The 18,087-nt window shown below is 38.7% G+C and overlaps 1 protein-coding gene across 1 annotated transcript in view; it reads right to left on the bottom strand.

Moving 5' to 3' along the window:
* The window catches only part of PPP1R3A (protein phosphatase 1, regulatory subunit 3A), a 27,617-nt gene extending 10,379 nt beyond the window's left edge, over positions 1 to 17,238 (bottom strand). Inside the window, exon 1 of the mRNA XM_010131922.1 lies at positions 16,445 to 17,238. Coding sequence (XP_010130224.1) covers positions 16,445 to 17,238 — 794 coding nt within the window. The remainder of the gene's footprint in view (positions 1 to 16,444) is intronic.
* Between the last annotated feature and the right edge of the window lie 849 nt (positions 17,239 to 18,087).

The following is an 18,087-nucleotide window of genomic DNA, read 5'->3' as shown; positions in this document are numbered from 1 at the left end:
AAAACAGGTTATCACTATATAATTTTGTATTTAGAAAGAACAAATGGGAAATTCGGGGAGTAGTTAGTGGGGCTGAGAGACTGAACATTTGACGGCCGTTGTGCAAAGGAATTGAGAAGTCCCAAAGATACATGGAATTGGCACCCCATACAGAGAAAAAATGTCAAACTTGAACCCTAAAGATGTGAGGAGTAGATAAACAACATGTAAGTTGTAAGAAAAAACAATCCCAAACAATTAGCTCGCAAACAGTATTTCTTTGACCTCAGAAAAGATTGAGATAAAATAAGACATACAAAGGCTTGGAATTAGTCTTTTTAAATAGAGTAGTAATTCTTTTTTTGTTTGTTTGTTTTTGGAAGGGAGATTTGATCAAGATTTCAAATAATCTATGTATAAACCCACAATCAAAAGACTTCTAAACTTTTCTGCCACTGTGCTGGTAGTGAGGCAGAATCTTATAGGAACCAAGATCTTACAGGGCATAACTGATAGAAACAGAGATTTAGAAAATTGTATTATTTCATCCAGTCTGGGAGCAGGACCTGGTGTTTAAATATGTTCCAGTTAAGAGGAGTATATAGTCTCCAACCCAAAAAACTGAGAGACACAAGAGAGGAAATCACACATTGGTTTAAAGTCTTTGCTATTCAAATCTATCAAATTGGTCCTGATACTACTTTAACAGTATCAGAAGAACAAGATAAGTAGTATCTATATTTAGGAAAAACAATAGAAGTCGTGTCAGGCCAACTACAGGCCCAGGTGCCTTCAAAAAGTTTTCACAATAGGTTTAGAACACAACTTAAATGAGAGAACAAATGCAGATAAATGGAAAATGGCATAAAAATGCCAGACTCACCTGATAATATCTGTCTTTGATAAGATTACTGTATTTCCCTTGTCTAAAAATCAGTTAATCTATCTGGACTTCATTAAAGCATTTGTTGTGCAGCCACATGGGAAATTTATTAATTAAACTGGAGAACAGGGAGATGGGTACAAGAGCTGGGTGGTGGGAGAGGGGCTCAGCGCCAAGTGGGGCCCCCCGAGCTAGGCTATGCAGAGCTGGCAGATGTCACTGGGGAGCTGGAGAGGACTGGTTGTGTAATCAGACTTACTCAGTCATGTTATTACAGACCAAGGCACAAAAAGTCAAAGTTAAATTAAATCTGTGGCGGATAGGAAGTTGGGAGACATCACCAACACAGAGGAGGATTGAAAGAGATGGGTGGCCTGGAGGATCAGAATAATAGATAAGGGATGAAATTCAAAATTATGATGTGTCAGGTTATACATTTAGGGACTAGAAAGAGATTCTGCCACAAAATGAGTGCTCAAGAACGGGAAGGAACAGACGAACAAGAAAAATCTGAGTTTGTTTTTGGCAGAAAACATTTCCAAGCCACCAGTGTAAGATGGCCACAGCAGCAAGGCAAATTTCTGCAGCAATGTGTTGGAGAAGGTATTCCCAATAATGAAAGATTTCCAAGAAATATTCATGTGGTGGCACCAGCCACTAGTAAGAACTACTCTGGAACATTTGTACATGATGTTCAAGAAAGATTAATTCAAACTGGAACTGGAGAAGAGAACTACAAGAAGACTGGCAGGAAGAAAAATCTATATTAAGCAAAGAAACAAATTGAGTGTTTCTAATATTAGCCTAGCAAAATAAAGTCTGAGAGGAGAAATAAATGCCTTCTATTAATATAGTAAAGGGGTAAATACTGAGAAGGCAGAAAAGACATCAAGCAGTAAGAGTCTGTTGATGTATTGATAGAAAGAGTTCACAAAAACATGTTGTGGCAACTTAAAAGAAGATCTGTAAGCATTAGAAAAGTATATCCTGTAATTTTCAGTGCAAGTATCAGAAGCAAGAAACTGAGAAGATCTGGGTAGGGAAACAGGGATGTATTTTTCTTGATGGGATTATGCAACACATTTCCCAAGGGGTAAGACTTCACGGTCCCATGGTCCTAGTCCAGCCCTATGTCAGATGCTCCTATGTAGCTATATTCCCTGAGAGTTATGCTTTCAGGATTGCACGTCACTGAGGAACAGCAAGTGCTTTGGTCTGATCTGAAATAAGTTTGGGACTATAGCCAGGAGCTACTAATCTCTTCATAGGGGGTGAGATCGTTATAGCTTGTCGTGCTTTTAATTCACACACCAATATCTGGCAGGAGTTGTGTCTGCATATTTGTATAACCTGCAGCACTCCTCACTATGCTCTGTGTTACATCCACTTATGCTATATCTTATGCTATATAATACCTAAATCACAAGGTATTTGTTTTACAGAATGTGGGGAAAGGCTAAAATTGTTGGAGTACAGAATATGGAAAGGTGAAAATATATCTGTAAAACTCCTGAAATTAATTCACCCCGAGCAATTTTACACTATCTCACATTTAAATGAAAATATGAGAATATATTATTTAGTCTGAAATTTAAAGAGGTATGAGAACATTGCAGTATTTAAAGAACATATTTCTCAAATATTTAGTAAAAACTTATAAGAGGGAAAAAACTTTTCAATACAATTTTATTTTAAAATCCAGATAGGCTTAGGTTCTCACAGTATCTTTCATGACTCTGTCTTTTACTTCAAAGTGGATTCAAAACCAAAATGATCCTCTTCTACCCTGAAGTTGAGGTGAAGCTGAAATGTCCTCATGAAAAGATCTGTCAAGACTGAAATTGTTAACCAAACAGTAATTCTATTTTAATTTCAGGTCAGATTTCTAAACTTAAGAGGAGCCTAATACAGCAGCAACCTTCAATACAACCAGTGCTTTTGGATCTAGTGATGAAAATAGCCAGTCTTGCTGAAGAATGATGCCACTGGGGTGTAAACAACATATGAGATCCCTGAAAAGAAGTGGTTAAATGTGTCAGCGATATTTTACTGAGCAGCAGAAGAGCAAAAAGGAAATTAGTGCAAGTAAGTGCTCAGGTTTGAGCTGTCACTGGAGCCAAACAGGAATCCTGCACAGATCTGTAACTCCACAGAGCTGGGGAGAGGAGGGTGCTTGGGAAGGGAAGGGCTGGCATTTTGGTTTGGTTATTTTTGTATGATTAGCAGCAGACGTCATGTCAAAAGGAAGCAGAGAGGGAAATAGCTACACTTATTTTAAAAAAACCACCGAAGAAATAACAAAAATTACTTTAAAAATTTTGTGTGCGCATTGGAAGCAGAAAGCCTGTAAAGTATTTGTACGAGCTGTGTTAAAAGAATATTGATAAGAAAATAAATAAAGGTTTTTCCACATGTAGTTCTGAACTTCAGTAGTATCATATGCAATGTCATTCAAAACCCATGAACATGAACAACAAAAGTAAATTTTTAAGGAAGAAGGAATTTTGGAAAGCTGTAGGAAAGACTATATATCTATATAAAGTTCTAAACAGAGCTTTAAATCTTATTAAATTGTTTGTAAGACACAACAGAGTAAGAATTCAACCCTCCCTGAGTTGGCGTACTGAAAAATTGCATGTAAAATGTTGCTCTATTTACAGCTCACGGAAGGGGTTCAGGAGCTGCCAAGGATCCTGGTGTGTGTATCTCCAAAGTGCAGACTTCATCTTTGGTTGTGTTGGACTCTCCATAGTTAATTCTATTCTATCTATCTCCCTCACTGAACATATGAACTAAATATTTAACAAGTAAAGATAGACTCATTCCTTGCTTCTATAAGGCTTAGTCCAAAACTCACTACAGGAACAAGTCTCCTACTGATTTAAATGATGCCCATGATATCAGCTGCTGAAGTTATAGTCCTATAATACAACGACTCCACAATTTCTTATCACTCATTGTTCCAGTGCTTCATAAATATTAGTCTCAAACCCCGGTGCTGTCACAGAATTTAGAGCCTAGCTGAAAAAGGGAAGGTACAACCTTGGCTTGAAGCCACCTTTGTGCTTTCTGGGGCCCCACCTTACTGTGCCTCAGCACGAGCCAGAGTCTATAAGGTGGCGTGGAGATGACAAGGAGGCTGAGGATTACCTGCCTGCACACCAGCATAAGAGGGCATATATCTCATTTCTCCTCTGGAGAATTTCTAACGTGGGAGACTCTGCCCGCTGGATGTGTGTCAAACAGCCTCCTCACCAAGAAATGCTTGACCTCCTATTTCTGAGTGTTTGAAAATTGAGAAGCTACAAAATGTCCGCAGCAGAGCCACATGTGGTGGGGCATCTTTATGTGCAACCACCTATGTGTGGTGAAGAGACATTGTTAAGCGAGTGCTCAGCTTCACAGGAGCAGACGAGTACCATACACAGAGGCTCCAGTGCCCAGCAGTGCCTGAGAGCCAGGCTAGTGGGCAGCAGGATCAGGTCTCACCCAGAGGTCTGTCTGCAAGTTGTACCTACCCAGGCTTCGAGCTCCCTGCTGCAGAAGAGAAAGAGCCTTGATAAAGTTAAGGGTGAAATCATTGTTATTGCAGGAATTGGTGCTTATTTCTGATTTGTTTACCTGCACATTTTGTCTAAACGAAGGCAGAATATTATTTTTATGAACGGTATGCTCTCATTTGGAATTGACACTAATGAATGCAAGGCCCTTTCCCCCTCTTGTTTGTACCATCAAATTAATTAGCTCTATTGTGACATCAGTATTTTTCTCAAGCAGTTCAAGGCTTGAGCATTTTCCTTTCTTTTTCTAAAGGGCATCTTCAGTGCCCTTTATCTACCATAAGAATCATGCATCACTTGTATTTTTCACAGCTAATGCTGTTTATTATAAAAACTGATTGTGATGTGAAGATTGTTATACCGTGTGGCAAATTGCCCAAACAATTACTGTAAATGCATGAGCCATAAACTGTACTGCCAAGGACACTGGTAGGTTAGCTCCTATAAAAGAAACAATTAGAGTCTGAGGTGAAAATAATAGAGATGAGATGACAGTTATTGAAAAGGCAGAACATCCAGTTTAATGTTGTAAATATAGGTTTGTGGATTACACTGATGGTTTTAAAGTGTTCATGCCTTATTGAATGGAATAGAATATCACATTCTTTAGAATGGGGCCATAATTATTATTCCTTTTTAATTGTGATGTCTGATGCATTTGTGAGCTGTTGTTGAGAACATCCTCACATTATACTGATTCTAGTTCTAAATTATCATCCTGCTCCAAGGTTGGTTTTTTTATTATTTTACTTTTTTAGCATTTTGTTGTTCAGGGTCTGTTCTGAACAAAGTATTCTCTCCTGAGGAACTTAGAGTGCTTAGAGGGTTACAGCAATAATTATTTCAGTTTCAGCCTACACACTTCACTGCTTTAAATCATCATTAGAAGTTTCATCCCTCAGCAACTCCTTCTGAGACAGTCTTAAACTCCTAGAAACCATTAGATAAGAATAGCTTATCTTTATAACAGTTTGTATATAAAGGTATTGATAAGAATTTCCTAGAAATTAAGGGAATATATTTTTTCTTAGGAATCTTTTAAATACGGAATAAGGGGGTTTATGATTGCTAAAGAATTTCAATCCTTCAAACCAGATTTGCAACGTATGAAGATTGGGGTGCATAAAATAAGATGTGCACCCTACAGGAAGATATGTTGTGATAGACTATGGTAGAGATGAAGAAAATACGAGAAAAGTGACATTACTACTTGGGAAAATTAAATGGCCCTCTGTTGTTTTAAGATAGGACATAGGGCTAAACCCAAGTGAAATACAAGTATTAGACTCTAGGGAGAGCACTAAACAACTGGACACAGAACGATAACTAGCCAAGAAGGCAGAGATGCTGGGCATGTAGAGTCAGAACTGGGGATAGTCTGCCCAGGGTTTGCAAGGTGAGGACAAAGTGAGCAGCAGAGAAAACGCAAGTCAGTGTCAACACTGCAGCATGTGCGAGCTCTGAAGTACCAAATCCATTAGTGGGGGGGAGGAGGGGGGGGAAGCAGTAAAGTGCCTTTGAGAGAAAGTTGCAAGGAAAGAAACTAAATACTCAGCTGTACTACCTTTCAGGGAAATGCTCTAAGTCATTTTCAGGCTTTTACATACTGTTGAGAGTGCTACATACTGTCTCAATGCTAGGTAGAGGCATCACAGCTGTGTTGGAAACTGATGGCGCCGGGCTGAAGTTCAGGGAGGTGTTGGGGAGCAGAACTCGGGAGGTGGCTGGGCTGTGGGCACGGGCAGCTGCCTGTGTCCTCAGGCTGAAATAACTGGGCTCCCACAAAAAGTTGAGGCAGAATCCTGGATACTAGATCTTCGGTACAGAAGAAAGAAACAGCCGCACAAGTTACAGACAGACCAAGACTGCAAAGAGTGATGTGAGCACAGCGTGGAGCATTGCTGCCTATGCTGACAACAAAGCAGAGAGTGACTGTAGCTCAGTGAGAACGATTCCTCAGTTCTGGGCCCCTTAACGTACACACCTGAATATCTACTTGTCAGAAGGCTTTACCTGAAAATATGGCCAATTCCTACCTAAGAGCATCTCAGCATCAAACAATCCCTCCCTGTGGAGATGTCATGTTACGTGTGCCTGAACCACAATGTTGCTATTATATGTCATGTGTGGCAGTATCATTGCCTTCTGTTAATAAATTTTTTCAGGAGATATTTAAAAAATAGAAGCAAAACAGAAAAATAATTCATTTTAACAATGCAGAAAACAATAATTTAAATTACAATGTTAGATTCCAAACTGTTTGAGACCACCCAGATTCAGAAATTAAAGCAAAAATTGCAATGGAAAATCAACAGCCATAAAAGAATAGCTGTGTGAACATTAAGTAGAAATTACAGAATCATATTTTTAAATATTATGCCACTACAAGTAATCTTATAATAATTAAGCTGTACGTAAAATCAGAGCCTTTGTTACAAATCTAGGCAAGACTGATTTTCTTGTATGACCTTCAACTACTAGTGGTGTTAGAGAAGGCTCAATCTAATTCTTAGAAAATAGGTGTCACCAAACAAAGAGGACTGACACTAATTATCTCCCTTGTTGATAGTCAGGAAACAGAGGCAGAGAGGTGCAGTGACCCGCTCATCATTAGAGCAGTAGGTGAGGATATTTGCACACTGGCATGGCAGTGGAGGCTTGCACTGCAGCTACCATTTTGAAACTACGCTGTGAACTGAAAACTGCACTATCAGGAGAGTCAGTCTAGCAAGTTTCAGAAACATTTTGCATGAAAATAGAGCCACAAACCCCCCTATACTTAAATGTTTGAAATCTGAGGAAGAGAATATTAATCTGTGGTATTTTCTCACCTTGAGGAAATATCCCTTAGTTTTGGTCATCTCATCTAAAAAAGGGGCAGACACTAGAGGAGGAGAAGTGGGCCTGTGAAAGGACAATAAAGGGCTGTCAGTTCTTCTAAACAAGAAGAAACTGGAAAAGAAGTTTGAAAAGTGAAGTGGAAAAAGATGCTCAGAATAGGCAGTATATAGTATGATGATTAATAGTATCGAGGGGGACAATTGATCAAGAGAGCAGCTGTAAGGGAATTTGAGTGTTTTTTCTGAAAAGGTAATTCCCAGTAGGGTTCAGGCAATGTTTGTAATAAACCTATTTTTATTAAGATTATTGGATTGATGCTATCCAGGGGATTATATTTTCCAATTACTAATATTTTCATTTTTCAGTCTTAGTTTATGATTGAAGCAGGGACATATGTGGCACAGAACAAAACGCATTGGCCTGGTTTGGGATGAGAATAATCATAGCCTCAAAGCAAACAGAGTCCCAAGAAATTAGTCTTTATTTTCTAGCTCATTAAAAAAGACCTTGAGTTTTAATGGCAAAACATTCATACATTTAAAAAAAAATATTGATATGTATCTGTCTGTCTGAAGATTTTAGTGCCATACAGTCCGAACTAGGAGTCCAGCACCAATTTGGTGCTGGGCTCAAACCTTTAATTTAGCCCTGTCTATCCCCAAATTGCATGACCTTAGATATGAACACTGCAGAAAACCCCATGCTTACTAAGCCAGATATCCCTCAAATTAAACTAGAGCAATTATGAAGAGGAAAATTGCAACTTTTTTCAGATCCTTTTATAGATCTATCATAATTGTTGTATCTTGTTATGATATCCACATAATGTTGAAAAGAAACCAGTTCTGAAGACTTGCTACACAGCCGTTACGTATGTGAATTGCTCAGATTACATTAGTCTTTTGACAGAATGGGCTAACTACTTTAAAAACAGAGTATTTCTTTAGGAAAGATTCCCCAGACAGTGTTACAAGATCTATTGACAGCTCCATTGTGAACTAGTAATGCAGGACCTTACTACTGGGATGCCTATCTCCAGGGCCAAGAAGTTAAAAAAGAGGAAAAGGTGAATCAGGATTCAAGTTTCTTGACGGCTAGGCTCAGCTTAAGGTCAGAGGATATGCTTCTTAGGATGCAGTTTTGTCTGGAAGGGGCATGATTATATATCAAAATTGTGCTGTATAAAGGTGTTGGGGTAGATTCCCTATGTTCTTTTCTTTCTTTCTCACACTATTTTAAAAGAGAGAAGGAAAGAAAAGCAAGTACCATCAAGAGGTCTTGCACTTCTCTCAAGCTGTGTCTATTTTGGATACATCTGAGAGGAAAAAGACCTCAACTTATGTGACACCTGGTCTTTCCCTGGATCTCATATGAAAAAAAAGGGAAGGAGGAGCAAGTCCCCTGCGAGCATGTCAGAAGAGAATAATTGCCTAGAGGCTGATTGCAGTAGGCTGAGGCACGTATGCAAGAAGGTGACGGATGCCTTAGAGAGACAGTAGATAGATAGATGGCAGTCAGGTGAGACTAAGACACAGATACCACCCCTAGGGAGGAGAACAGAATAGGTGACCATAAAAAGCCTTGAACATTCATTCTTGAGAGGACAACTATGACCCAAATCTTGGAAAACAATTGTAAATTCAAAGAGTATCACAAAAGGATAAAATTCCCAGGTGTTATCATGACAAGAAGATACTTTCATAACCCTAAATTTCACGGGCTGTCTTACTACCAAACAGCAAGAAAGCAGCTGTCTGATAGGTATCAATATCTCTGTCAAGAAGAACTGGAATATAACCTGGGAGACACTGGTGTAGATTTACTAGGCTAGCTGGGGAGAAAGGAAGACTGACAAACTCCCCAACCCTCTACCAGAGCATGAAGTGATCTAGGTTTGAACAACTTACACTTATCATCCGGCAGCCATAAACCTGACTGCAGGGACAATGATTATGCATCAAAGCAAAATGTAAATGTAAATGCACTTGGTGCACCAAAGTGCAAAGTTAAGAAAAGCCTGCCAGCTTAACCTAGTTTACATTCAATTGTGTAGCTCCGTGCTCTTCAGTGCTCTTTAGGACTGCTGTTAGTAACCAGCAGTAATAAATCTGTGGATTTAGTGTCAGAGTGTCAGCTGGTTCCACAGATGAGGAAAACCAAGCCCCCCATTATGGTCTGAAAATATCAACTGATATTTTCTTGTGTGTCACTGAAGGCCTAGGGATCAAATAGCCACTTCTAACACGTGCCCAGGGTGTTTGAAAGGTCTTATCTCTTCCTTGATTTAACTTGCAAAGTATTTGTTTGGATCATTTTTTCTGCCTTTTAAAACAGAGGAGATAATCTGCATTTTATCTTAAAAATACCACGGGCAATATGTTGTCTGTATTTACACCCCAGCTGAATCAATTGCTTCAATTTCAGAGCTGCAGTGGCTGGATCACGGCTTAAAGTTCATAATCAGAACAAACAGCTCAAATGACACTGGTAGTGAATGCATTGATTAAATACGACTCCAGTGCTCCCAGTTAATGTTTCACTGACTTTAAACATCTTTTCAAGACTAACATTTAGCCAAGTCAAGGTGAATGTAATGGAACAACCTTTTTCCAGCTGAACATTTATGAACTGCAATACCTGAACAGAGGATGGGAGAGAGAGTATTGAAATGGTCGTTACCAGCCTGGTTCAATCTGCAAAACAGTGATCTCCCTAAACAAAAGAATATTCGAACAATGGAATACAGGAGTTCATTTAGCAATGTATTGCTATTTGTCCGAAGGTCCTTAATCAGTGATCTGAAAGAGCATAGAAATAAGCTCTGGTCCTGTAAATATTGACATTCAAGGATAGTTTTACACATACAGAGTTCTATAAAGTTCAGTGAGATGCCTGATGTTTGTTAAATTATTTATTGTGCCTACTGCAGGATCAAGCCAGCTGCTGCATTAAAGAGCACTCAGAGTCGGTTGTAATAGTGCTACAGTATTGGCATATTTAAATAAGCTGACAAAATTGTAGCAACTGCAAAAAAAAAATCTAAGTGTAAAGTCAAGCAATGCATGTATAAGTACTTATTTATCATATGGTTGAGAAATGATCCTCAGATTACAAAGCATCAGTTTTATATAGTTTTGTGCAAATAAGTGAAAAAAGATTTATAGCAACCAATATTTCCCATACCTTAGAGCACACTCTTCTGTTCTGTAATGTTGGTGAGAGCAGTTTCTAAGGCAGATATCGATACCAGAGTAAGTACTATGCTAGGATGGGCAGAAAAGCAACATGCTATTTTCATATGTTATTACTTGAAAGTTTAGCAGCTTCTTTTAATATTTCCAGTGCAATACATGGATGGCACATAGGTAGCAGAGTTCACAATCACCGAAAGCAAAAATGAGACAGTCTTTCAGTCTTCAGGTAGTCTCCAATTAGGAGCCCACAAGTCTTGGTGTCGTTAGCAGGTGTCTGCTTGCTGGTGCATGCCATTTTCATCCATGACATCAACCTGTTTCTTCAGCATTTTTGTGATAGCATTCAAAGCCTTATGTCATTAACTTACATATTTACCTTTAGGGTCTTTAATATATTTCATAGTTCAAATAGTACATATGCCCATATTTCAAAATACCATGATTAGACAGATAGAAAGAAGACCATTGAGCATAATTCCTGTAGGATTTGGCCAAGCAGAATATTTTTCAAGTGGTTCATCCTAGCTTATTTGAAATCGCTTTGGAGAGTAAGGCTGCAGTAATTTCCTTAAAAGATAACTCTAGAGCCACTATTAAGAACCATTCCTAACAATCAGCCTCAGTTCCACAGCTTGCTTTTACCCCACTTGTCTGAATAATACATTTTAGATCACCTTAAATAATTATACCCTGTCCCAAATAATCACAGTTTTCAAGTACCTGGAGATACCTTATTTTGATGCCAGTACTACCCACTTCAACGACTGGCAAAGACTGTCAATGACCAGGAGGCAAGAGAAGGTCTGGAAATACTAGGTCAGATTGAACAGCAGAGGATTGCTGCTTTTAGCTGGCTCCCTGTGAATGGATAGCTTCTCTAGCAGCTGCTCTCCTGGTAAAAACAGTGACTGCAGTCACTTCCTAAAAATAGTATTAAACTTTAGTCAAGCCCCATATCTGTATGCTGATCAAGGTGCAACTTGTGACTTGTAAAAAAGCTTGAGATTAAATAGCAGTACACAAAGAAGACGTGTGTTTTAACACCTTTTCTCCTCTCTTTTTCCCTTTCTGATTATGATGTGCAATAATCAAAAGAACAAGGATTAAAAGGGAACATAATTTAAATGCCATATTTTAAATGGACCATCTGGGAATAATACAGTTGTTCCTTATAGCAAAGTACATGCGAAGCTATTTCCAAACATATTCCTTAAAATTCTGTGATTTTTTTTTTTTTAATAACATCATGGGTTTGTGGGAAAGGCTGAGAGGAGCTGATGCAGAACTGCATCCCTTGGGACACCCTAGGCACTGGTCTGCTATCCTCCTAGGGAAGACTGAGCATAGCACAGTCCTGCCAGGCTGGATCTCCAGCAACTTACTTCCTTTGCTTTCTATCAGGAAGGGGATAAGACAGCAGCTGAAGACAGAAGAGTACTCAGAAGAGCACAAAAAACATTTTCTCACTGGCAATTGCTCTAAGACCATTCAATACTTATGCTGCTGAAGCTGGCATTGGCAGCCCACCAGATCCAGGGTTTTTAACGTCTTCCTTCTCATCATGCATTGTATATAGAGCAGGTCTTGTATGAGGCATCGTACAACATTTTGTGTTCTGTTATAAAGTGACATCACAGAGGGAAGTGAATCGATGCACTACCATCCAAAGAAAAGTACAGTCGGACAATCATGAAAAAAAGCACAGGACCAGCATCGATTCGGAGTGATACACTTGTGGGGTCAAAGAGCTAAAAAGGGGATAGCTCTAACAGTTATGATAAAGATATAGCCTCCCCCTTCCTTGCTGGAGGACAGGAGTGCAAACACACATTTTATCCTTTTGTAAAATAATTCTCATGCTTATCAGTCGTTTTCCTTGTGCTCTTGCTTCCGCTGCTCTCTTGACAGATGGGAAACTAGAACCAATCACAGAAATGGGGTGCAGCCTCACCAGTGAGGGTGGAAATGGTTTGCAGGTCGTTATCACTGTACCATGCAGCATGATCTACAAGAGTTTGCCTCATGCAACACATAACCCATCCCTGTCTGATCAGGCCGGTGCAGGAGCCTGGGGTCCACAACAAAATCTTGTGGTCCAAACCTGAGGACCAGGAGAAATCTCTGTTCAGAGTCATTATCCATGTCCCAGAAGCACAAGGGTCAAACGAGAAGAGGAAAGAGCAGAGCTGATAAAATTAGTTTACTTTTTTTCTAAATGTTTAGATATATGTACATATATGTTAGAAATCAGAAGCTCTCTCTTTTCCAATGACAGCTTTAGGAGGTTTTGATTTTTTTCCCCCAAAATATATTTATGAATATGTGTAAGTTAAATGCACACTTTTAGATAGATTAAAACATAAATTAATTCAAATTATATTTTTTCAAACTATATTTTGTGCTTAAGAATCATTTAATGATTTTTGAAGAACAAAAATTGTTAAAATATGTGTTGGAAAGAATTTTTGCTGGAAAAATACGGTTAGAAGCAAATACTTTTTATGAAATGTTAAGACTACTTGCTCATGCCTAAACATTGAAGCAAAAGCTAATGAAACATGGAATGAATAGGCAGGCTTTTAAGTCATGTTGTTCTAAATATCCAAATCTTGACAGTTTTCAGCATTTATTCCATGCAACTTTTGATGGTTAAGTCAATTTTTATTTAAGTCCTAATAATGATATAAGAAGCCACCCCATTGTCCTCATTCACACAACTTTGTCCTGGCTCATATTCTTAAGGGTAATATAATACAGCCATATTGTGTTTCCTCAGTAACTTCACCTAAAAGTGTGTATTATTCCTTTCACTTAACTAATGCAACTAACCCTCACTAATGACATTTAATGAGCCATACAAGTAAGCCCTAGAGTGGATCAGACTCTCTGCTTAAAAAAACCATAATTCTTTAACAGCCCTATTTTTTAACTGAAGAGGTAAATTGCACATTTTAAGAGAGAGTATAAATATCTTAGAGCCAATATTTAAAAAAAAAAAGTTACAACAAGTAGTTAAATTTGAAATAGGGGCCTAAATAAGAAACCTGTTAAAATATCCTTCTATTCAGATTGCTATAAAGAAATCTTAATTTAAGATGTCCACTCATGGACATGGATAGCAATATTCCTGCATATTTATTGAGTGAACCATAGGTAAAATTGTTATCACTTCTGTGGATATCTGTTTGCGTTGCTGCAGCTCCTAAGACAAACTAGTTATGGGACAGGACCAAAGCTTTGCTAAATGTTTTATAAACATCCAGCACAGCATATATAGACACTGCAGAGTTTATCACCTGAACATAAAACAAGAAGTGAGAGAGAGACAGGCTGGTGGAGGAGAGCGGGAAGCAGGCAGCACTGTTCAACATGATATGAAGGAGTCATAGCACATCAGCAGCCTCACTTTGCCAGTTTTGGAGGGGGTTTGTTTTTCTTGCACTTTTTTCTAGACATCAAAGCAAAGGAGTTTTAATGAGGGTCTGAAGGAGAATAATGAGGTACTTTTGCAGATGTCTGCAGGGTGTTCCTCCTCACTCAAAGGGGCAACATGTACAAAGACACTTTGAAAAACAAGTGAGCAATGGAGGTTGGCATCTTAGTTCTTTTGAAATGAAAGGCCCTGATGCTGACCTCATTTACACTGGTGAAAGCTGTAACTCCTGTGAAGTCAACGAAGTCCCTGTAGCATAAAATTGGTCCTGGATTGCAATCTGCCAGAAATGTCTTTCAGAAGCCTTGGCACCCATTGGAACCATATTCCAAAAAATACCTTCAGCTTGTTTTTGCATTTACTGTTTATGTCCTTCTGCCATTGAAAGTGCACGTTAGATAACTGTTTGCCAAAAATATGTAATAGATCTTAATGTAAACTAGAATCTGACTACTTTTATTTTAATATAGCAAATATACATATAGTATAGCTATATAAAAATATAGCAAATATATGCATCTATATATGAACAAATATGCGTGTATATATATACATGCACAGACAGGCATATATATATATATATATATATACTTTTCTCTGCAGCCTGATGTGGAGAGAGACAACTTTACACTCTGATTAGAGACAAGGTAATTATATGTTAAAGAGTAGGCATGTTATCTCCTTGTTAAAATACCTCTCTGTCTGACTTACTTATAATAACATTTAGCATATAAACATAAGGGAGAACCCTCCCAGAAAAAACGCTTCTACAACTTAACGCTAGTGCTAGGCATGTCACAGGAGACTTCAGGGAATTAAATTCTTAGGAGTCATTCCACCTTGAATCCCCAATTGTGCCTAAATTTGCAGGTCAGTTCTGACAGAATCTGGTAGCCCAGGGCTCTCTAAATTAAGACTCAGCTTTCCGTGCCCATCATCTGCTTCACATGGGCTACCTGAACTCGGGCTGATGTCACACTGCCTGCATATGCCTGTGGTATTTGATATCATGGTCTTCCTGCAGGGGATCTCAGGATATCTTATTTTCCTAGATGAGTTGTGTGACACTTCCTGAAGGACAGAAATGACGTACAGAACCAGGTACAAAGGTCAGGATCTGACCACAGAGTAGGTAAAGGCATTGTTCCCTCTGCTCTGATGTTCCAGGAGGCTCTCCCATGGAAGCATCATCATGGTGGCCCCAAAGCTGGCCCAAGGGACACTTATCAGGAGAGCTTTGTGGATTGGTTATGAATCTGGCCTTCGGTTAGCCAGAGGCTGCTCTTACACCATGGTGTTGATGCAGACACTAATATATACCACACGCCTCTCCTCACAGAGCTGACAGAGGCTCTCGGTACAGCAAGTATGAGGCTTGGGAAGGGAGGTTCTGCACAGGGGAAGCCCTGGCTGTCTCCCTTCTCCTTAAGCTCCCACCAATCCTATGGTTTTGTTCCCTCTTCCCACCAGTTCATTCCGGTGGAAGTGCACCAGAGAAATCAAAGAGCACTACCTTACTTGGAAAAAGTACAGCAACTAAAAATTCAACATTTATTTGGCTTGGGGATCTAAGTATTGCAAAAGGTGTTGCAGGTAAAATATAGATTTGATTCTGCAGAACTCCAATTATTTATAGCAAATTTGGTGAGCAAAAAATTAAGAATTAGATTTTCACACGCAACATTATTATGCTTACAGAAAGGAGTGAAAAACAGTAGGAAGCTAGAAGTTACTATTCCTGAGTGTGTCTCTTTATGTGGGGTTAAGTTCCAAGTTAACCACTGCCAATTTTCTCTGTAATTAAGATAATATTTGCTTACATTTAATTAGAATAGTATATATGAGATTAATTCTATATAGATATTTTCTTTAATATATTACCAAATCTGCCTTATAAATCATTATTCATTTCACCATTTGTGAAACAGAAACATCAACCAGTGTTAGGAAAAAGGAATTATTACTCTAATATACAACTTGGTCAATAGCCCTATCACATGCAGAAAAGTTTGAACCAGCTATTGCAATAGGATTCCTCCCTGAGTTATCAGCTTCCTGAACACCAGTGCCATTTCTGTTTTAATAACTGCAGGTAGAGAATGAACAATAAAATAAATCATGTGAAAACCCAGGATTTGGTTTGCTTTTAATTTTTTTTTGACTTACCAAGGAAATGGATGTAAAGTGTTTTAGCTGTACAGCTACCTCAGTCTGAATCAAATCTCTCATTCATGTCAGCTCAATTTATATCCCACAGAGATCAAAACTGATACACAGCCCATAATTTATAGACCCTCATACTACTTTTCAAATGAGTGGCATGCATGCCATATATTAAAACTATGATCCCAACCAATCTGTCTGCAGAAAACTACTGGCTGTTATATACAAGAGCTTTATTGAAGACAAGTCTTGGTCTAATTTATCAATAATAAAAAAAAAAAAACCAATAGAAGAAAACAGTGTGGGCAGTCTTTGCTCCAGCAAGCACACTTAGAATATTAGAATTAGCCAGCTATGTTGCAAATCACCAAAAGCTAAGGTGTAGCCTCACCTGCTTTGTGTCACCTTTAAGCAGCCTTTAAGATGCCTCTCAGTAATCTCTTTGTGTGGTTTATTATCCGCCTTGGGCACAGTTTCTTTCTTGTGACAAATCAGTGTGTAATTTCTGTCGTCGTTGTTTGCCCAGAAGGTACCAACTGATGTCTCGTAGCGTATGCAGAACTCCACCTTGGCTCCATCTTTCTGGTAGGGAGGCACCAAAGAAATCTTAAAGCAGAACTGATCAGTTTCACTACCACAAGAATTAGGCATAAACTCTGCAAGGATATCGTAATAACTGAGCCAGTTATTCAGTGTCATTCGAACGTACACCATTTTTTCAAAGGATACATTGAGGACTCGTATAATGCCGTTCATGCAGGTAATCCCAGGCAGGAACACGATCGACTCCAACAGTACTTTCTGCTCTCGCACTTTTTGCAACAGTTCTTCTTGTGAAGCAGGTAATGTAAACAGTTGGGAGAAAAAATATTCCTCCTGAGGGAAAACTTCATCTTCTATGTCATTATTTTGTACTATATTTGGAAGCTCCCAGGTATCGAACTCTTTAACAGACACAAGATCAAACCCAAATGCATCAGCAAATGAAACTTTTCTCCCGATGGTGGTGGGAGTATCTGCCTCCTCTTCCTCTGAAGAAGCAGAATTCCGCCTTCGGGGAAGTGGAGAGAAACGATGTTTAATGTCAGGTTTAACATCTTCATCCTCTGAAGAGAAATCATTTAAGGTGGGGACTTCTAATAAGTCAGCCCTTCTATCCTGACTAGGTCCTTCAAAAGACTCCATTGGGCTCTCTGATATAAACTGAAAGACAACTGTACAACTAGTAGCAGCTGATATTTGAGACACTGTGATATAAAACAAGGATTAATGTTACAGTTGACATTGCAAAAGGGAGTCAGGCCTATTAATAGATGCTATGGTGTGTGAGCTATGTTGGCCTGTTCTCCATCTGACAATGTTAAGTATTATAATTTCAATGATACATTTCAAATCTTGCATTCCCTATTTTTATGTGGCTTTGCATACTAAGAAAAAATAGTACTTAAAACTAACTTCTTTCACTGTTGTTTAACAGCACAAATAGAGCTATTTTTAGATTATCAGCTTATGTTGCAAAACAAATGCATCACATTGCACATCTCTGATTAGGATGTACACTTCATCAGTTAAATAGTTGACATATTGTAAACTATTCCTGCATATGTTTTCAAGGCTTTTTTTTTTCACAACGTTGTCAGATATGAAAGTGCAATGTCACATTGTGCCCTGGCTTTATTATTTATTATTGAGTTAGCCCATGCTAACTCAAAATGGGACAGATCCTAGGACTATGCCAGCTTCTTCCAGCTAAGGATTAGCCATCACAACTTAAACGAACAAGGAATGCTATAAAACACTGAAGTGAGTCCACTGGAGATGAACTTGTAATGCACCATTGTAAATACGACTGAATTCACCACTAATTAGATGATGAAATCATCTAGTGCTAGACTGCATTTAGCATCGTCCAGCCAAATGGAGAGAAAAGCAACACACAGAGTTAATTTGTGCAGCCAGCCCTGAAACACAAGCCCTGAGCCACATAGCTGTAAACAGGAGGAAGAAACATACTGAACACTTTAAAGGGCCTAC

The sequence above is a fragment of the Buceros rhinoceros genome, unplaced genomic scaffold (genome assembly GCF_000710305.1).
Source record: "Buceros rhinoceros silvestris isolate BGI_N320 unplaced genomic scaffold, ASM71030v1 scaffold7482, whole genome shotgun sequence".
Lineage (NCBI taxonomy): Eukaryota > Metazoa > Chordata > Aves > Bucerotiformes > Bucerotidae > Buceros > Buceros rhinoceros.
The sequence above is the reverse complement of the archived record's forward strand: the minus strand, read 5'-3'. Positions and strand labels throughout refer to the sequence as shown.